The sequence below is a fragment of the Thermobia domestica genome, chromosome 2 (genome assembly GCF_964235325.1).
Source record: "Thermobia domestica chromosome 2, izTheDome1.hap1.1, whole genome shotgun sequence".
In the NCBI taxonomy this organism is placed as follows: domain Eukaryota; kingdom Metazoa; phylum Arthropoda; class Insecta; order Zygentoma; family Lepismatidae; genus Thermobia; species Thermobia domestica.
In genome coordinates this window covers 55,997,168-56,019,795 of record NC_137455.1, presented here as the reverse complement: position 1 = coordinate 56,019,795, position 22,628 = coordinate 55,997,168, and the positions used below count along the sequence as shown (strand labels likewise).

Here is a 22,628-nt window from a genome sequence, read left to right as displayed (position 1 = left end):
CCGTTGATTTTCTTGGGGCACTCCCATTTCCTCCTACTTTCTGATTCCGCCAATTCTTCCATCATTCACTTGCTGTAATCGTAGTCTCCCTTAGCCCAAAGGGCATAATCGTGGGATGTTAAACTCAAACTCAAAGATTCCTTTTCATTTACTACTACCTGGATTCAAGTGAGAGTAATGCTGTCACATTATCATGAAATGATGCAGTATTTAATCGGTGAGGATCACGAACTATAATAACTAATACTTCTAGAGAAAAAATCGAATTAAATATACAGTAGAGTCCCTAAAACTCTGCACTTGATAATCCGTTAGTCCTGATAACTCGGCCACACCCTGGTAAAGGAACAACAGGAAATTACAGAGATTCGGTTATTTTTTAAAAAGTAGCTAGGTTTTGCAAAATCGGTTAGTTAATTTTCATTATAGGCAACTTTTGCCTTCATAAAGTATTTTTCTGAGATCTGTCTTATCAGATAAATTGCTGTCCAGTGTATATTCATTAATTTTCATTTTCATGTATAGTAAAGGCTCTATGCTTCATACAGTACGTACTTTTCTTTTGTTTAAGGATAATTGGGCAGTTGATTCTCTGTTGTATTCTCAAGCAACTAATACATACAAGTACAGTACTGTATTTTCTGAGGAAACACTCGTAATTATTCTCTTTTAACCCCATTATTAGGGATGCGCACGAGACAAGATTTGAGGCTGTTTCGACTCGAAAAATGTATTCTTCTCTATTGGAAGAGCTGTGTCTCGACTCGAATTTTGTCAGGAAAATTCTGTCTCGACTTGTCTCGTTTGCATCCCTACCCATTCCCGATAACCCGGCATTTTCACAAACTCTGCCACCCTTCGGTTCAAATTAGGCCGAGTTTTTTGGACTAGACTGTATTGTCTGTGTTATAGAAAAGTGACTAAAGCCTTTATTTTCTTTATACTGCTATTTTATATGTACTGTATCGTCATTATGATTAGAATCGTACCAGTGAGAATACGAAGGTTAGAACTCCTCACTCCTAAAATTTTCAAGTTTACAATGGATAAAATAGTATTTTAAGTTATACTAAACAGTTTTTGGTTATTTTAGATAAACTCTCTGTCCCCTTCCTGAACTTTTCCTGTGTAAGGCTTTGATTGTAATAATCACTACTTCATTCAGTTAATGAAAGTAAAACTAAAAGAAAACTTATGACTTGTGTTAATTAGTTGTGAATATCTGAGACATCAACTATTAGTTAAGAAAAATTAATATGAAAACCTTAAACTTAAGTTTATAAATACGTTATTTTTATGTACAGGTATATAAATAATCGAAATAGTACGAGGAGAAATAATTCACGGGTACGATATAACTTATAATGTAGATATGTTACTATTATTACGGCCAATTTCTAAATAATAAATCAAAATATTTTGTTTGCGTTTTGTAGGTAGTACAATTTGCTGGTGAAGCCACGAGCGATCATTATTACTCCACTGTGCATGGGGCAGTTGGATCAGGATGGAGAGAAGCTGATCGTCTTATTACAGAATTTTGAGACTGATACTTGTCTGAAAACATATCGATGTTGTTATTGTAGTTTTATATCAAATATAAATACAAACTTACAATAAGTTTCTAATTATTAATTATTTTCTAAAAGTTTATGTATATATATATGTCGCATACATATTGTCTTTCAATAAAGTTCAATTATTTATTGATTACCAACCTGAAAGTTCGTATCTTCGCTTTGAAAAATGCAATAAAATTAAATATTTAACACCTTACGGTTATGTTCTTTAGGATAAAGAAGACAGGTGAATGGAAGTGAATGATTATGAAAAGAATAGTAGAATGGAAATGGGAAAGTGTGTCAACAAAAGATGCAAGAAAGGATAAAACAGCACAAGGATGTTGTAAGATTGAAAAGGGACAACAATGCAATATATAAGCATCAGAAAGAGAGAAACCACAGAATAGGGTGGGAAGGAGCAGTGGTCATAGGAGTAGAGAACAGAACTTTGGTGAGAAAATGGAAAGAAGCTAGCGAGATTATGAAGGCAGGAGACAAGCTGATGAATTGGAATGCAGGATTCTCGATAAATAAAAAGTGGGAGAAGATTCTGCTTAAAGAAAAAGAAATGAAAAGGAAGAAGAAAGAAAGAGAAAAAATAATAAGGATAATTAGAGGACAGAATTTATCCAGCGAAAAAAGTAACCTTTTAATTGGACACGTGTGCAGCTAAAAAGTGAAAGTGGAAACCACACAAGGGGCGGAGCTAAATTAGAAGTTGATCTCCGGAGAGTATATAAGTGATGACCAACTCCCAAGCAGCTAGCAGGAGTGGAAGTCTGATTAAGACACAGTTATTGTGTTGAAACTTTTACGTGGTTTTTTAAAACATATCACATAGCCTTGCTCAGTGTGTTATTGTGTATTAGTACAAAATGGAAACAAGGCCTGATAGAATGGTTATCCGATTTTAAGCAATATGATTTTACTAAATATCCTAGGTACCGAAAACGAACTCCAATACTTATTACTTTATGGTCTACTCGCTAGTGCACGGGACCCCAGGTTCGATTCCCAGTGGGAGAGAATTAAAACATTTGAACGCATTACGATGGTTCGGATTCCATCTTAACCCGTAGGTTCACGTTTCACATAACAGGCTCATTTCTTAACGGTTTGCATCAACGCAATGCGAAATTGCGTTCCAGTTTGAAATATTAGGCATAAGCAACTAATTCACAATATTTTGGTTCTTGATAATTCTAACAGATTCTTAGGTATGATCTGATGTTTTCTTTTTTCCATGATTACGCCTTCTTCTATTCTGGAATTCCTGTTTCTACTGTCTTCCAATGTTAACATTTTATCCACAGTTTCAGAACAAAGTTGGTAAATTCTATTACTTACACGAGCAGTTGCAGTAAAACAACAAATTTTTAAACCTGTCTTTCCCAGAATTCCTAATCTGTGTGTGTGGGGGGGGGATGGTGGGAAGTTGGAACTTTATATGTTTGCTTTAGAAACTTAAGCTTTGAAATATTCTGACATGGTCTTTGAGTCATTTATATGACCGAAAAAGAGAATGAAATATATTGAGTCGTAATTCAAAATTATGGACTGTTTAGGACATTTTCGACGTACTTAGGTATTAGGTGGTCAGTGGTGACATTATCTCCTCCACCTGCACCACTACCTTTCTCGCGTGTATACGCCTATGACTGAAATTATCCAAGGGCAATCGCTCCAGTATCTTACGAATAGCACGATACAATTTTGAGTATAAAATGTAATTTCTGTTAATATTTAAGACAAGACGGAGACTTTCGATACTAGGCTTTGATATTGTAATATCGAAATACTAGTGTCTCTCGTTCTCGTCTCTGGTAGGTCTCGATATGTTGAGTGTCGGTCTTGTTTCGATTTATAAACTTCCATCACGATCTCGGTACCACTCCTAGGAAAGAAGGTTGGTAAACTCGAACCGAGAACTTCAGTCCATTTTTTTTTTTTAATATTTAACTTACGTACAAAGGAAAAAAAGTGGGGTTGCAATTATGATATTAAATGTTCATATATCAAAATCCCTTAAGGTTACAGTCTAAAAAATAATCTTAAAAAGACATTTCTGACATAAAAATTTCAACACATTAAGGTTAATAGGCCCTAATCTTTGTATCATGTTAGACCGCATCATGTTATATAATGTAATATTATATTTTGCCTGCGTGCACGTATATGTCACTTTCTTGTACTTTTAGGACTGGTTTGTGCTTGATAGGGATTAGTTGCAAGACATTTTCTTTTTTCTTCTTTCTTTTTCTTCTTCTTTTTTTTTTTACATTAACGATTCTAATCCAAGGCTAAGGGGGGCGGTAATAATGATAAAGAACGAAATTGTGGAGTGAAGGAAGTGGGACCATGTATGTGATATTTGTCGACTACAAAGCCTACTTCGCGAGAGCTGGTATCGAACTAGAGACCTTACGCACCAGAAGTGAGCGCTCTACCACTGAAGCACTGCCGACCTGTCGCAAGCTAACGTTGTTATACCAAGAAAATAAAAGTAGCTATAGTTCATCACTACTATTCCGACTAGTTCTTCTATTAATATTATCGTTACTCAGAAGGTACGGTGATCAAACGAGTTTACCATTTTTGCTTGAAGTGCTCGTATGATGCTTCTGGTTCGGTTTTTTTTTAGGTAAGAGTAAAAAGTACTTAAATTCTCCAAACAAACAAAAACCATTACTTCATTTCGTTAAAACCTAAAATACAGCAACAAATATATCTATATGTACAGAGTACATGAACACTTCTTGAGTATGGCAAATGCCCCTAGTAGGCCTATCTCCAACTTACATGTGTTGCAAATTTTCCTCCCACTATTCGTGTATTCTAGTTTCCTTTCACACTGGTGTCTTTTAGATATTAGCGAAGGTTTTCGGTTTCCTTTGCATCGTCTTTCGTGTGTTTGCTTTCTTATTTAATTTCTTACAATAAAAATTGAGCAATATATTTATCGATAACCAAATTATCATTTTGATTCTTTTTTTCGGAGGTGTCCTTCGCATACATCAAAAACAGTGATGCCAACCTGTGGGAAAAATCCCATATCGTGGGAGTTTTTGACTTTATTTTCTTGGAAAGGGATAAAAAGCAGCATATATGGGATTTATCGAGAAGATCGAAATTTATGGCTTATTCAATTTAGATATTTAAAAAGTGACTAACACAGAATTTTTTTTTTTTAATATTATAGCATATTTTAATTAGTATAACGTGGGAAATTCATACGTAGAAAGGGATTTTTTGCTCTCGACATGGGATTTCATAATGTTTCAGGTTGGCATCACTGATCAAAAGCTTCTAAAACCTCATGCCTTAGCACAAAGTCGAAAGTAACTTTTGTCGCAACACTTTCGTAGCGTCATGTAAACGTACGCGTTCCAATTTCACAGTACTAGAAGCCTCCTTTCCGTAGGAAAACAATGTAGTCGCGTTCGAACACAATCGCCTGTTTATTTGAATTTCGCTCAAATACGCCGACACCTCACGTTTCCTGTTTGAATGCGTTAACCATATTCTTCTGATACTACTGCGAGCGCCAACTGCACCACACCGCTAAATTGTAATAGTTCATGGGTCATACCTAATCGTATAAACCCCGTGAATCAGGGAATTTTTACACCCTCCCTGTGATAGGCAATACCCCACAAAGGGGGTGTACAATTTCTTGTTATTACTATCATCGGTGTCATACGATTAAGTGTAAAATATAGCCCCGTTTCTGGTAGCTGGTACGAAACTCTGCAATCTAAATATTAGCTTCAATTTTATATTTTTTGTTTTCTCTACTCACGAAATTATGTGAAGTATTGCGCTCAAGGAACTGCTTGGGAATCATATAAACAATCCTTGTTAGAATTGAAATCTCATACCAAAACAATATCAAAGCTCGTTCACTATAATCAGTAAAATAAAGGTGGTTAGGTAAACGAGCACTAGGAAACTGAAAATATCTCTCTCCCGTTTCCTCCCACTTTCTTCATTCCATCATTTCATTTATTTCTCATAATCACTGTCTCTTTTAACCTAACCGGCATAACTGTGAGACGTAAAACTCAAAAATTTCATTTCATTTTTTTCTGCTAAGCTGGCGCCCTGGTGGTGGCGCACGCAGTCTGTTCCGTCAAGAGCAGCATTGTAAACTTCTCTTGTTTCGTTGACTAGATAACAGAGCTTGAAACAAGAAACAGTGTTGTGAGAGCGTCAGTTGTCAAATGAATGGGCGGAATAATTTGTAAAAAAAAAAAAAAAAAAAAAAAGCATCGCCTTTGTTAGTCCCTGTGTCTTTATATTCATCGAAATAACTTTCAGAAAAGGCAAGAAAATATGAGAAAAGTAAAGACCGTATGTGGCACATTCCTCATTGCAAAATGACAGTATTGCTTCTTAAGTTCATCAACAGTCTAACATTCAGCGTGAAGGTATTTCGGTAGTAACTAAAGATTTGTTTAAAATCGCATATTTCCTATTTTCCAACGAAATACCACATACATCCAAATGAAGACCGATAGTTACTACAGTGGCATTGCTAGACCATTCAGGATCAATAGAGCAGCATATAAGGAACTCACCAGAGAATGCACATCACTTGTCGCATTACTCTATTACTTCTATTCTAGAATATTTTGGTGTTGCCATTACTGAATCTACAAAAACCAAGTTCTCTAGAATTAGTAAATTCTCACTCATGGCAGACAAGTGCACAGATATGAATGGAAGAGAAATCCTGAGTATTTGTATACGTCACATAGAGGCTTGCAAAGTGGAGACCTTCGTTCGTGCTGTTCCAGTTCAGTCTACTAAGGCAGAATGCATCAAAGAGACAATTATTCAAGAAATACATAAAGTAGGGCTTACAATTAGTACTGCAAAACTGACTGCTGTGGCTTTTGAAGATGCTTCAAATTTCAGCGGTGAAAAATCTGGAGTTCAGGGACATCTCAAAGAAAATTCGCCTAGGTTGATTTTCGTTCATTGCAGAAGCCATCTTTTGCAACTGACTTTGATAAGGGCGTGTGGAACTTCAAAAGATATCAAAAGTTTGTAAATGTAGTGATAAACTGTACACATTTCATGGAAGTCACAAATGGCTGAAAGTTCTGTAGGAAATGGAATCTTCAATAGACACTACTTCTCATAAATTGGTGAAACCTGTTTCCACTAGGTGGCTTTCATATGAAGGTAGTGTTTCTGTGGTAATCAATGATTATGCTGCAATATGCATTGCGTTAGAACATATCTACAGGTATGTTGATGCAGAAGACATGTTATTAGATGCTTTTGGACTATCGCTGGAACTGAGAAAGACATCGACAACTTTTACACTAGTACTCTTAAATACATTTTTGCAGCCACTTGCAAAAGTAAGCATAAAGTCTGCAAATGTCAAGTGGAAATATGGTTAAGCACTGAAGTTGGTAGAAGGGTCTTCTCAAACAGCTGTCTCACTTCTATGATGTGCTCAAAAACACCCCAGACTCGCTTGACTTAGCTGAAGTGGCCAGCTTTTGTAATGTTAATAAATCTGAATTCGAACTAGAGTATAAAATTTACAAAAGTTCCTGCAGGTCCTAACATCAGCATCAACCAAAAACTCTTGGATCTTGCTTGTGGAGAAGAAAGAATTATGTTCTCAACTCCATCCGAAGTATCAAGTGTTCTTCTATTACTTGCTGCGGGCACAGCAGAAGCTTTCATTTTCTACATTGAATAGTGTGTTATGTTCAGAACGATGCCGACTTAGTCGTGAACATGTAAACGATTTAACGAAGATATGTGTAGAAGGCCCCTATATTCCTTAAATTCGCTCCGGTTCTGAAGAAGAAGAAAGGCTAAATGAATAGATAAATAAAGCTTGCAACATCTGGTTAAAGCATCCTCACAGATATGTGTAGATAATTACTCTGCATAAAAATACGTGAAGAATGAATGAACGTGGTGCAACTTTATATATATATATATATATATATATATATATATATATATATATATATATATATATATATATATATATATATATATATATATATATATATATATATATATATATATATATATCAAGGTCCGTCGACCCTACTGCTCCTCCCCTCTTTTAAGGTCGCGTCATAACTACCCTTCTTTGAAAACCGAAGATGTAGTAAAATCATGACGTCACCGCGGGAGCAGAAACAGCTTTCTCCCAAGGTCCTTCTCATTCACCCATGCTTGTTAGGTTTGATTTTTGCAGGAAAGCGAATGATTCTTGTTTTCTTGTATTGAGAAAAAGTAATTACTGTAGTGTTCGTGTTAGCTTATAAGCATGTCGAATTGTACGATAAGTACTTGTTGCAATCATAGTAGAAATATTAAGGGTTCCGAAGTTATTTATCAGGTATTTCCCTCGGATCCTCTGTGGAAAGTTTGGCAAGAGAAATGTTGTCGGAAAGACACCTACGCCAGCGTCTATTCCGATCATTTTATTCCCGAAGCTTATAAACGTGATTTAAAACGTGAGTTTCTAAATGTTCCACTCAAGAATAAGTTTAAACCGATGTTGTGCCTTCACTGAACTTATCAGTGTCATACGGAACCATGTTCCTGTAAATAATGAAAGAAATAAGGGTACGAAAGCTAGGTGTTTAGAGTAAAAACAAATCAGGTATTTGGGTACAGTCAGATGAAATAACTATTATGACCGGAACAAAAAATAACTCTTTATGTTCCGTTTGTTCTGTGGAGAGTGGGGGACATGAACTAAAGGAATAGCTTTCCTTTTTGCGTGAAGAGAACGAGAAACTAAAATTAAACCTTTAAGTTTTACGTCGCATGGTTATGCGGGCTAACCTAAAGGATACGGTGATGATGAGAAATGAATGAAATAGTGGAATAAAGAAAGTGGGAGGAAACAGGAGAACCCCGGGAAACCCCACGCACACAGTGTTTGTCCGCCCCAAAGTTCACTTGGCGCACAAGGATCGAACCAAAGACGCATGCACCAGGGGTGAACGCTCTACCATTGAGCCACCGCGGCCCAACGAAAAACTAAACTCTGTCAGTATGTACAAAGTTAAAATAATAGTCTATATTTACAAACGAAGTTAAAAGAATTGGAAAGCAAATATAATAAAGAATTAATTTCAAAGTCCGGTTCTAAAATATAATATTGTGATCGTTTCAATAGAGTGGTTAATAACCGGTGGTGGATATAATACGAAAAAGTTTTATACAGGGCCAAGTAAATATGCTAATAAATGGTAAGAAGAAACAGATGGACTGATTAAGATATTATTCGTGCATTAACACAACGCGCCACAGTGATAAATTATACAATCATCTGCGGTCACATGTTCTAATCCGCGTACCCAATGTGTCAACACTTCGACATTGCATGCAAAAATAACCATTTTATCGTGGTATTCTTACACCAGTTTTGAAAATTTTGACGGAGCAAGGGCGCTGCTTAAAGAGTGTGAAGAAATTTTCAGTGCTTATATTTGATGAAATGAATGTTAATAGGCGCGTGTCCTCTGACGAACAGGTTTACTTAATTTTGGAATGACACAGAAATGTCCAGGTGGCAATGATTCGAGGCTTGATAGATGTATGGAAACAGTCAATGTATGAAAATTCCGATAAGACTATGAATAAAAACTTAAACTTCGAAATCATATCGAAAGTTGAAGTCTTAGGATTAAACATAGTTGCAATTCTTTCCAAATTGAATGGTGGCCATGTGAGGCTATGTTGTGGTCTCATTTTACCTTCTTCCCGGTGGATGGAAGCAACAAAAAATAAGAAAATGTATTTTTAAAAATTTACAAAAAAAAAGTCGAAAACAAAAGAATGTGATTGGCCGACCATTTGATGTCCTAAGAAAGACTTCTATGTTGAAACTATTCGACAAGGCTAGGACATTCTTCAGAATTCGGTTTTTGAGTAGAAAAACACGGGAACTTCGGAAGAAGGATGCTTTTAAGATAGTGGATGCAAAGCTATTCTTCAAGTGCTGCACAACCCTAAAGTGAGTACGTATTGTATCTGTATGTAGTCTAGTTTTATCGCATTTTAAAATTTGTTTTCCTTTGCAAATCGGTATGGCGGAACATTGGCTTAGCCTACGATATTTGTCTCTGCTTCACCGCGGGGACGTCACACTACAGCTGGAGAAAGTGGCTACGCAGAAACAGCTAGTTATGAAAGGGCCTGTAAAAGCGCGAAACAGTAGGGTCGACGGACCTTGTATATATATATATATATATATATATATATATATATATATATATATATATATATATATATATATATATATATATATATATATATATATATATATATATTTGGTCTAGGAATTAATTCGTGCGGTTGGTACGCACACATTGAAGCTGTAGTACAAACACAAAATACATAAATACCTTAAGAAAAATATTGTCCATCGCTAGCCACCACTTTCGCCCATCTGTCAGGCAATGTACGGATTCCGTAGCGAAAGAAGTCCTCATCCTTGGAAGCGATCCAGTCAGAGACCCATGTTTCGATATCTTCTGAAGAAGTAAACCGCTGTCCAATCAAATCGTTGTTCATGCAATCGAACAAGTAGTAGTCCGAAGGAGCAACGTCTGGTGAATACGGCGGGTGGGGTAAAACTTCCCATCCGACATTTTCTAAATAGGTTTTGACCGGTTTTGCGACATGTGGGCGAGCGTTATCATGTTGAACAATAAGTTTATCATGTCTGTTCTCCCATTCTGGTCGTGTTCTGGCCAGAGCTTGCTTCAAACGCATTAATTGTCGTCGATAACGTTCTCCATTCATAGTTTCACCCGGTTGCAGCAGCTCATAGTACACCACACCTTTCATATCCCACCATATGCACATCATAACCTTTGCACAGTGAATATCTCGTTTTGGTTGTGATGGACCTGGTTCACCTGGTTTCACCCAGGCCTTTTTTCGTTTAGGGTTCTCGTAATGGATCCACTTCTCATCACCCGTAATAATTCGATGCAGAAACCCCTTTCTGCTCTGTCGTTGAAGCAGCAATTCACAAATGGTTTTTCGTCTTTCAACGTCTCTGTCTTTCAATTCATGTGGAACCCAATGTGACATCTTTTGAATCATTCCCATGGCTATCAAGCGTTTGGAGACTGTTGTTTGATCAACGCCTAATGCTGCTGCAAGTTGTTCCTGCGTTTGACACGAATCCTGCTCGAGCAATGCTGTCAATTCTTCGTCTTGAAATTTTTTTGGCTGTCCAGCTCGCTCTTGGTCTGCCAAGCCGAAATCACCACTTCTAAACCGTGCAAACCACTTCTGACACGTTCGCTCAGCTAGAGCATGGTCACCATACACTTCCACCAAAATACGATGACTTTCAGTCGCACTTTTCTGCATGTTAAAGTAATGCAGCAGGACACCCCGCAAAAACACTTTATCAGGCACAAATTGCGCCATGTTCACTTAACTACAAACTGGTGTTGTTGACGCTTTAATCCACTGCCCTATACTACGAACGATACGCGATGACAGGGGTTTGCAACACATGTGTGGATACACGGAACTGTGGGACGCTCCGTTCGTTGCGCCATCTCTTGTCCACCCGCACGAATTAATTCCTAGACCAAATATATATATATATATATAATATGGAGCAAGTATATGTATGTGTGTGCGTGAGAGTGAGAATAACAAAATGTCCTCATAGCAAATAAAAATGAAAGGATTTTTCTTTTCTTCTATTCATAACTAAAGCAAATAATGCAATCCTTTTAAAGATATTATGCTAAATTTGTAATGTGTATGTAGTATTAACAAAAATATGCTTAAGAACTTTCTTTTTTATATACATAAAACGTATCATTACAATCCACACACCCTCTCCAATTCATTACACCCCCTGAAGAAAATTTCTGGCAAATACCCGCCGTGAATTCGGTTGTATTCCCGTCATTTCTTCTTGTAATTTTTACAAACAGCAGTATATTGGTTCTAGTAGTAAAAGAAAGAAATATTATGATTTAACGACCAAAAAGAAAGCGAAACTATGATAACTTTTTTCATAGTGATAGCTTTACATTATCTCCTCCCCCCCCCAAAAAAAAATTGTGCAAATCTGTTTGCATTGCAGAATTCCATTACTCTAGGAAGCTTGCAAATAGAACCCTGGCTTCTGTAATAGCTGTTGAAAAATCTAGGCCTGCAGTAGAGTGAAATATCTTCCATTGTCAGAAATATTATTAATTCCATAATACAGTTGTTATATGACATCATTTGTGTGCGTATATATAAATGTACACTGATCGTTGACCCAGAAAGTTATTATTCTAATGACTGTGAAGCAAACAACCTTTGAAAACAAAAGTTCATGAGAAGGTCGTTACAAAATTGATAAAAGGAAGCAAATAAAGAAGGAGGGGGTACATAATTAATGAGTTTATACCATATAGTCTTTCCTGTTTCTGTTAAAATATCTCTAAACTGTGAATGTTTTGTGTAGTTTATTCTGTTAGTTGTGCAAAAACTGATCTCATTTCAGTTATTACTAAAATCTGTATATGTAAGTAAATATGTATCTTGTGTTAAAGAAATTATTAAGTTAACAAGTACTTGCTTTAAGGCATTTTGCAATTTTAATTAATATACAATATTAATATTTTTCTCCAAATGTAATACTACCAAACAAGTCATAGTTTCTTTATTCTAAAAAAAGGGTTTTTTTTCTTCAGTGGCGAAAGTAAACATAAGTACTACACTACCTAAAATACAAAAAATAAATATCCGTCTCTCTATTCGAAAGTATATTCAAATTGAAGGATAACTGGCACCATGTATGAGACCAATTCGAACCTCATATCTATTTAGGGTTGCAGAGATAGTTCTGATAGCATGATCTGTAAGGCATGATGCTTTATAAGATCTTTGTTCACAAGGAAGGGACAGTATTGTAAAAATTCTCTAGCTTTCGTATATTTACCTCCAACATTTCTACGTCCCACAAAGCAACATATTGTATTTATATGTTTCCATGTTAGGAATATTCACTCCTTTGAATACCAAACGAAATAATTACCCTGTATTAAGTGATATCGTTTCTCTCAACCCATATAACTGCTTGTCTTAGTTCTTAGGAATATAATAAATTAGTTTTTCCAGCACCGAACTAATATGAGACCAGCTTTGAGAACTTTTTCATTTAAAAAAATCTTTTCGGCACAATTTATAGCATACTGTAAATTCGGGGGTGTATCTCCTAGCGCTCTTCCTGCGTGTCAAGCCACACTCACAGCAAAGAAGAAAAAGGTAAAAACTTTCATAAAGGAGTTAGCTTGCTTTATTTGTCTGTAAATTCAGAGTGTATATTTGACAATAATAAGACATCAACCTACTGTATGTAAAATAAAATTTTAAAAAAAGCACAAAAATATTTTATAAGACCATGATGATGGCAGTAACATATACTTTGCTTAACTATTTCTTCAATGCATGAGAGCCCGAAGGGGAGAGCAGGGTGGGGCCCGACTCACGAAAATGTGTACGCAATATAGCAAACCGCGTATATTAAATATTAGACGTAATATAGCAACCATGGAATGGACCCCTCCCTAGAAAATTTTCTTCGGGCGCTTCTGCTTCAGTGTATATTAGTTTATACAGTAGAATTATTTCATTTGATTATATAATATGAACTAAGTGAAAGATAGTAGTGTACTTACATTTCAGTTATAGCGCAGTAAATAAATAATTAATATACAATTAATATACATTTACATTTACAATGAATATACAATTAATAATTAATACACAAGGTGGGCAGAAAGTAACTCCGTAATTTAAATATTTTCCCTCCTAAAATATTGTAGGTATAAATATAATTTTTTGCAAAGTTGCTCGGTTGCGAGTAGCACTGATGTACGTATCGATAAATTGATGGAAAACTGTTTTTACCTGTATGAGCATAGAGTCACGATTCATAGTTTAGTTTAGTTTTTTTTTTTTTAGTTTAGTTTAGTTTAGTTTAGTTAGATAAAAAGTTTAGTAAAATTTTTTGCAAAGATTTAATTTAGTATATACCGTTATTTCTAGGCACTATCTCGAATGAACAGGTACACTCATGTCCAAAATTATTGTCAAATGTCTATAAATGTGTTGTTGTAGGAATATAATTTGATAACGAATTCGCCCGGTATTTCTTATAATGTTAGTATGTGTATAATCGGTAAAGACATGTATGTGGCAAATTTCATGTCAAAAGAGCAGTAAATAAGAACAATGAAACGAAAATAAAACTTTCTTGTCCATTTAACAACGTTTTGTTTTACTCGTTCTAATTTTCATTTTTATAATTCTTTTCCTATGAAATTTACCACAAATATACATTTCTCGATTATACACACAGTGTCGATATTAAAAGTACCCTGCAAAATCATTATCAAATTATATTCTTACAAGAAGACAGTTATAGATATGTGACAATCATTTTGGACATGAGTGTACGTTTGCTACGACCTTCAAGACCTCAGCAGGAACATCACTTATGGCTTCACGAATCTTATTCTCAAGTTCGCCTACAGTTTGTGGTTACTGCTATACTCTTCTTTCTTAGCCCACCCCTATTTTAAAAAAAAAATCTCATGAGGGGAGATCTGGACTTCGCGCTGGCCATTCTATGGGATCCCGGCGACCTATTTAGTGTCCTGCGAAACCATCATCAAGTCATTGTCTTACAGGCAAGGCATAATGAGGGAGAGCTCCATTCTGCATAAATAACAGTTCATGTGACTCATCCTATTCAGAAATTGAAGACCATACAAATTTTTAAACATTTCCAGGTATTTTTCAGCATTCATAATATAAAATATAAAATCTCAAATGTATTAATATGTTTAGTGAAGAAAACAAGAAATATACCCCACACCAAAAATGAAGATTTATTTAAGATATTTACGGAAATAAATTACATAATTGATAATTAATGTGACAATAAAATATAATAAAGTGAATTTCAATGCATGGCATTTAAAGGTGGCCTATCCGGGAGACCATTATTGTACATACCAATTTTTGTTTTCGGAAATGTAATGTTGCACCTTTACAGGTACGTTTTCTGCACCTTTACAGGCGGGTAAAAAATTCACTGAAGAAGTCATACCTGCTGTATTGAATTTTGCATGTTTCACAATTATACCATGCACGCGCAAGGGATTCCCCAAAGGAACGTAGGGAGTCCCGGATAATCTGCCAAATGAAAATTAGTCTAAATGGATATGAATTGATAGGGTTTCTACCAGGTAATAATAATTCGTTTGTATTAAGTCGATATCTGGAACAAATACAAAATGGCGGACACCTTCATGCCCGTTGTGTGTGGTTGCATAATCGCCAGGTACGGATGCTGGCCAACAGTGACATTCTGAGTATTAATTGTACGAATTTCTACTCAAATGCTCTAGAAAGACATCTGGAGTGTCGGTAGAGAACAACAGATGAAGCTGGGTGATTCACATGTGTGGAAACACTTAACGAAATATGTCCAGAAATGCACTCATACTAAGTAAACCTGAGTTCAAAGCGTCGGAAATGTAAGGAATAGCATCAGGAACATGAAAGCTATTGCCGATTCACCAATAATATTCCATCAATCCGATGCAATATGATGTGCATAGTTGCATACCAATAAAGATGCAAGAATTGATGCCAAGTTGAAATTGAGCAAAGGACTCACAAAGAAAAATTGTAAACTAAATGAATGTCACTAGTGGGATCGCATGATCGATATTGAAATGTGGCCAATGTGTGTGTTGATATCAACATGTAGATAATGGACAAATGTCAACATGTCCCACTGCTGCTGGGACACCGTCCCAAGTGCGAAAACTAGGAAAATAACGTTGTACATTCTGCTATTACATCTGGTGCACTTTTTGGTAGAACGTAACTAGAACACGATTGTATCAATGTCCCTCTTTGGGACATTGTCACACAGTCGACATATATTAAAAGAAGTCTTTTAATCCATGGTTCAAATTCTGATAGAGTGTGAAAATAACAAACTTGTATCATGTCCCACGTCTTCTGGGACATATGACGTACTCGAAATATAGGAAAATACCTCCAGAAATTTGTATCTTACACACAGTGCACATGCCAAGACAAAGACGAAAATGAACCAATTTGGCACATGATGTAACACTACTGCTGGAACACTATACATATGGAAAATAAAACGACATGAGAAATAGGAAGAAAGGTCTTAAAGCTCTGATTGTTTACACTGTGCAGTAGGAGTAACAAAATGAAATACACAAGCATGTCGGGAGGTTGTAGAAGAGCGCTTGCCAAACAAAGAGGGTCTCTTCAAAGAAATGAATACAGAGAAAGTGAGGCTCCCTCGAAGCCCCAGGGCTAGAGCGCTCGCTTTCGCTCGCGTGGTCACAGTTTCCAATCCTACTGGAAGCCCAAGATCTCAGATTCAAGACCCGAGTAGTTATTTTCCTATTTTTCGCACGTGGAACGGTGTCCGAGCAGTAGTGGGACATGTTGACATTTGTCCATTAGCTAGATGTTGATATCAACACATTGGCCACATTTCAATATCTATCATGCGATCCCACTAGTGACATTCATTTAGTTTACAAGGTTTCTTTGTGAGTCCCCTTGCACAATTTCAACTTGGCATCAGTTCTTGCATCTTTAATGGTATGCAACCGTGCACGTCATTTTGTATCGGTTTGGTGGAATATTACTGGTGAATCGGCAATGGCTTTCATGCTCTTGACGGTAATCCTTATATTTCCGACGCTTTGAACTCAGGTTTACTGAGTATGAGTGCATTTCCGGGCATATTTCGTTAAGTGTTTCCACACGTGTGAATCACCCAGCTTCATCTGTTAATCTCTACCGACACTCCAGATGTCTTTCTAGAGCATTTGAGTAGAAATTCGTACAATTAATACTCAGAATGTCACTGTTGGCCAGCATCCGTACCTGGCGATTATGCAACCACACTCAACGGGCATGAAGATGTCCGCCATTTTGTATTTGTTCCAGATATCGACTTAATACAAACGAATTATTATTACCTGGTAGAAACCCTATCAATTCATATCCATTTAGACTAATTTTCATTTGGCAGATTATCCGGGACTCCCTACGTTCCTTTGGGGAATCCCTTGCGCGTGCATGGTATAATTGTGAAACATGCAAAATTCAATACAGCAGGTATGACTTCTTCAGTGATTTTTTACCCGCCCTCTTTACGTTGGATAGTTTCCGAACTATTGGAGTCCGAAAGTCATTTTCCCACGCTTTCGGCACCTTGTAGATCCGAAACTATGTCCGATAGCCGAAAGTTCAAGAGAACTTTTTTTCTTGTCTCAGTGGCAGGAGTCACCTCGCAAGAGTTATAACACTTATTTGCAACACCCGATATATTCTTTAACTGAAGAGCATAAGCAAAGAGCTGTTCTAATTTTAAAATTCTCCACTCATTACACAAATTATAGCAGAAAAAGAAATTGAAACGAGATTTCTTCGCTATGAGTTCCAATGACTGTAATGATACTAATAGCAGAAAGCTTTCTGATGTGGAGAAAGAAGAGACACCCATATTAGTCATAGCGTCTGGTTCAACGAAAGAAGATGTACAAAAGACACTAGATGAGGTAAGTCACTTCTTCTAATCTCTAGATGTGTAAGTTTTTCAGCATAGTTTATACTTGATTTGTTGTTGTATTATTAGTCCATATGGGGGCATGGGGGGTCAGTGGTAGAGCGATAATCTCCGATATGACGGGTCCCTGGTTCGATGCCCGGCCACATAGTTTGTGGTGGACATAGGATCCATGGGTTTTCTCGAGATTCTTGTTTCCTTCCACATTCTCATTTCTCCAGTTATTTCATAATCATTCACTTCCGTTAATCACCATAATGTATTGCACATAGAATGAATAGTTCATCACAAGTTCGTCTATACGGCACTTCAACAAAATGACTGGGCTACTCATTGCAAACGGACTACAATTGACTGTTGGGCGTTCATCTTCCTGGTGCTGGTACAATACTCGTAGTCCATCATTCAGCAGAACAAGGTGGCCAATATAAATCCCATTTTATTTAGGGTTTTGTTGCATTTATACTTCCTATATTATTTCTTGGTTTGCCGATATATTTCAGGCTTGTAAGCTATTGAAAAATGCGGACCAGTAGAGATGACAACTTCCGGTATGAGGGCTACAAAGAAATGTACCGGTATGTGGAGAGTAAAATGTCGTTTTTTTCGCAAAATAGTAGTAGGTGGTCTGTGGTTGTTATTACTAGTAAATACACTAATGACACTGAAAGAGTATTCGTCACCTCTACGAAAGGAAGCCTTTCAGTGTTTTTTTTTTTTTTTTTTTTTTTTAATTTAACTTTCCAACGTATAAATTAGAAGCACTAATTTATGAATTTCTGGATAATAAATTAGGAATAGTTTTTCAGGAATCATTGTTCAACATGTAGGAGATGAATTAAAATCTGTATTTTCAGAAATCGTATTCAACTACCCAGCAGCGATAATCTGTCTTGAACATTGGGGGGGGGAGGTAAGACTTTTTTTTTTTTTTGTTAAGCGATGTTCAAAATATTTCTGAAGTTGAAAAAGAACCCTGTGGAGGATCAGGGAGCAGAGTTGTCTTCAACATTGGGAGGCGGGCAGATTTGAGGCTTATTCTGGGAGGACATCAATTTCATCTCACTTTCATTTGTGGCAATCGGACACAAATCATCACATTTGTTTCCCCCAAATAAACACGTTTCAAATCTGATTATTAGGAGGGTCAGTCCCTTCAGTTCCAAGATTGGAGGGGACATTTCCCCCTCATTCCCCCAGGGTTTGCGCCAGTGCACTACCATGGATGAAACTGGAGTACATTTTGGAATTGCTTGAGTAAGTGAATAAAAAGTGCGGTTTCAGAAAAAGAAAATGTTATTGAAAATACAGTATAAACAAATAAAACAGATATCATATCTAGTTATATTCACATTTTTCAACAAAATAGCAAATCGTTAGTAAAATGGGCACATATGTGTCAGACTACTCCTTGAATTTTACGGTTCAAGATCCACACAATTTCTGGTAAATGATTAATATTTCCTAAATTCTTCATTGCACATAAATGTTCTCACTTATAAGAGACTAAGTAATAAATTAAATGGTACCTCCAAAATTTTCGTTCTATAGTCCTATGTTTGAAACTAAAAGTAATCTTGTTCCCATTTAAAATCATTTCCTTATTAAAACTTCAGCAAATGAGTCAGCCAGTGATGCATTTTCAAAGTCGTCTAAGCTTTCAATCATCCTAAACGATTCATAAATTACCACGCAATAATATAGTGCTACTACTGCTACTATTATTATTACTACTACAGAAGGTTGTTCGCTTTATATCCGATCATTTTTGACGGGTGCTCACCTTAAGAGATACCTCACCGCCACCACTGATCATGTTCTATTGGATCCCCCGGCATTTTGAATTAACACACACCATCACAGTTTCCATTGCAGCAAGGTCCAGCGCAGTACAGGCATGGGAATTCTGTCCCACTTCTTCCTGCACGCTTTCCACAGGCCATCCAATGTGTGTGGGCGGTGATGTTGAAGACGTGTTTTCAAAAAGTCCAAACGCGCAAACATGCATTGGACTGACTTCAGTGCTTTTCAGAGGAATATCTTCAAATGGAATGACATGAATTCCTAATTCCTCTGCCATTTCCTGATAAAAATCGTAGTAATGTTCTGGCAGTATGGCTTGAAGCCTTTCTATATGGATCATCACCTGGTTCGCGTCCATTCCATACAATTGTGGGATGTCTTTCCGATAAATAGATCTTAAAATGGATTCTTGGAAGTATTTTGTATCCACCTTTCTCGTTTTTGTCACTTTGCGTATCTGCACTGACAAACAAAGTTGCTGCGCCCTTGGCGTCAATGTCACGGTATGTTATGGCTCGAATGTGATCACCAGCAATGAGATGGACATGTGATTCATCTATTGTGACAACTTTTTTCATTTGGAACCCGCCAGGTACTTTTCATACAGTTCGTCTTACGTCTTCGGCAATGTGACGCAGTAGCAGGTGGTGTACACGGGCTTTCCGCTCACACTTCAACCTGAGGCGCTTGTGAATTGTTTTGTCCACAATTGACGGTGCGAGGTGGAATCTGTGACCCATATCATGTTAGATTGGAGGGTTTTCTTGGCACGCCAATCGACGGATTCCTCTTAGCCCTACGGGTGTTACTTCGCTTGCAGCCATTGTCCTGGTTGTTTTCATGGTGAATGTTTCGCAAGGGGACTATGCTGTACGTAACGGACCACAATAGCTTTCGCAGTTAGTCACCCCGAGAGTTAACCCATTCTCTCAATATTGTTTTACAATGCGAACGTACGAAAACTTAGCATGGGAAAGAGTCAATACGTAACGTTCCCAATACCGGTTGATTTTCAGTGCCATTTGATAACACTCACGTATCTACAAGGTCAAATACAACACTACTCCCGCCAGCAAACCCATAGTTTCAGCATGATACGCCAAGTGGCAGCACCGAATCGAAAACTATCGGATATACAGCGAACAACCTTCTGTAATAATAATAATAATAATAATAATAATAATAATAATAATAATAATAATAATAATAATAAACTTTCTTACTATGTATAAACTGAAAAAAATATTTTTTAAGAATGTTAATTACTTGACACAATAAAATCATGTGAATTAATATAGTTGTTTAAATCTAGAAACCACTGTACTACTCACTGGCATTGTAGTCCAGCCACTTTCATTACATTCAGGCACCAAAGCTTTTTTTTTTTTTTTTTTTTTTTTTTTTAAATGATGGATTGGGGGAACAATGTGGAATGCAAATGCCACTAAAAGGGTTTTGCGTAAATTGAAGTAAACTTATCACATTATTTTCGTCCAATAAAAGAATTCTAGGGATGGGCAGCCTTGCTTCTCGAGAGAGCCTGGCCCTTCGTCAGTTACGCCTATGATCCTTACTGCGTTGTAACATATCTATAAAGGGTCGATACGTTCTATTTCACGGGAACAAAGCAGGGTATTTTAGCGAACATTATAAAGCAAAACAACACGAGAATTTCCTCTATTAGTCTCATTTGCCGTGACATAAGAAACAGTGTATACGTGTGAGTGAACTAACTTACTGTTATACAGGGTTCATTATGAAAGTAATGAGCATTGCTTTAGAAAAACTGTTTCACTGTTCCGATTGTTATAAATCTTTAAAATTCCTCAAAATACGCTCCTTCTGCATTGATACACTTCTGGAGACGTGTTTTTCACGCCTGGAAAGCATCTTTAAAGTCCTCGGCTGGAATGGCTTTTAAAAACCTTGTAACATGGGATTGAATGTTCTGCACGGAGTCCAAATGTTTTCCTTTGAAGTGTCTCTTCAAACGGGGAAACAAAAAAGTCACTAGGAGCCAGGTCAGGACTATAGGAGGGGTGGGGGACCACTGGGGTTCTGCTCCGGGCCAGGAAGGCGGTGTGACTTAGTACATTGTTGTAGTGGAGTTTCATTGAGTCTTTGATGTCACTTCGAACGCGGGCGACCCTGCGTTTCAGTCTCTTGAGCACTTCTAGATAAAATCCTGCGTTTACAGGTTGTCCTGGTGGCACAAACTCGAAATGGATGATTCCTCGAACGTCGAAGGTGACCATGAGCATGGTTCTGATTCGGGATTTGCTCATGCGCGCCTTTTTTTTGGGGGGGAGGATGAGGCGTGCCACTCCGCACTCTGCCTTTTGGATTCTGGATCGTATTTGAACATCCAGGATTCTTCTCCAGTTACGACCGAGTCTAAAAAGTCCGAATCACTTTCACACAATGCCAACAACTCCTTGCAGCGCAAAACTCGAAGTTCTTTTTGTTCGTTCGTCAACACCTACGGCACAAGCTTCGCACAGACCTTTCGCATTTGCAGGTACTCGGTCACTATCCCATGTACCGCAAATGTTGACATGTTTAGGGTGTCCGCGATTTGATGAATGCTCACACGCCGGTCTGAGCGCAACACTTCACGCACACGGTTAACGTTGTCATCGGTCCTGGCCGTTGTAGGGCGTTCAGAACGGGGCTCGTCAGCGACCTCCTCCCGACCCTCCTTGAACGACTTGTGCCATTTTCCGACCTGGGATCTTGACAAACACTCCTGCTTGTAGGCCTCTTTCAGCACCTGGTAAGTTTCCGTAGCATTCTCACCCAACTTGCCGCAAAATTTTATGGCGTAGCGTTGTTCGAGCGAACCCTCATCACGCCGTGTTACAACTTGTAAAAACGTGCTTCACGAGGATCGACATCCACACGCTGTCACTGCTCGCAGCAGACTGACTCCTAGCGCGTTTGGAAGGACAGACTACCTACTACTTTTTCCGCGCCGGCAGCGCGCGCTGCGGTGGATTGTTGGGTCAGGGTAGCATCATACTCATTACTTTCATAATGAACCCTGTATATCATTATTGGATAGTTGTGGAAAATGATATCAATGTAAAACTCTCATTGGTCCTGCTTTTATACCTTCGTAACTGAATTGGCATCCCTGAATCACAGGAGTGTAACACGAAGTTGAGCACCTCTAAAAAGCTTTAATTAATGTTTCATTTGCTTCATTTGACATTATTATAAATGTGCTATCCTTTATTTCTATGAATGTATTAAAATCTAAATAAATAATAGTGTGAAAAAGAGGTGTGATCACCAAGATGGCGCGGGATTCATTTCTTCAGCACCAGGGGCGGATCCAGGACGGACTTCTGGGGGCTGTGGGTTGGAATACTGCTACTTAGAACTACCCTTAAGATGTCCAAACTCTGGAATGGGGTTATATATATATATATATATATATATATATATATATATATATATATATATATATATAAAATAATAAAGTTTCTTCTTCTGGGGAGGCAATCGCCCCCCTGGATCCGCCACTGTTCAGTACATGGGAAAATCGTTTCATTGCCAGTCCGTAGTGTTCAGAGTTCCAGAGGTGTCTATGTTTCATTTGTGATAAAATTAAA

At 37.3% G+C, this 22,628-nt stretch overlaps 2 protein-coding genes across 5 annotated transcripts in view; both read left to right on the top strand.

Moving 5' to 3' along the window:
* LOC145672458 (peroxisomal N(1)-acetyl-spermine/spermidine oxidase-like) overlaps positions 1-1,717 on the top strand; it is a 71,444-nt gene extending 69,727 nt beyond the window's left edge. Inside the window, exon 9 of the mRNA XM_081741615.1 lies at positions 1,437-1,717. Within this exon, the coding sequence (XP_081597741.1) occupies positions 1,437-1,544 (108 nt within the window). The 3' untranslated portion in view covers positions 1,545-1,717. The remainder of the gene's footprint in view (positions 1-1,436) is intronic.
* A 10,113-nt stretch (positions 1,718-11,830) lies between these two features.
* Positions 11,831-22,628, top strand: part of LOC145672450 (fatty acid synthase-like) — a 41,581-nt gene continuing 30,783 nt past the window's right edge. The window contains exons 1-4 of one of the 4 annotated variants that reach the window (XM_081741609.1): positions 11,831-12,099; positions 13,626-13,645; positions 14,146-14,371; positions 17,045-17,203. In XM_081741609.1, the coding sequence (XP_081597735.1) occupies positions 17,078-17,203 (126 nt within the window). In that variant the 5' untranslated portion in view covers positions 11,831-12,099; positions 13,626-13,645; positions 14,146-14,371; positions 17,045-17,077. Of the gene's footprint in view, positions 12,100-13,625; positions 13,646-13,909; positions 14,372-17,044; positions 17,204-22,628 lie in introns of those variants that run through there. The other 3 variants (XM_081741613.1, XM_081741605.1, XM_081741610.1) reach the window with 3 other exon arrangements.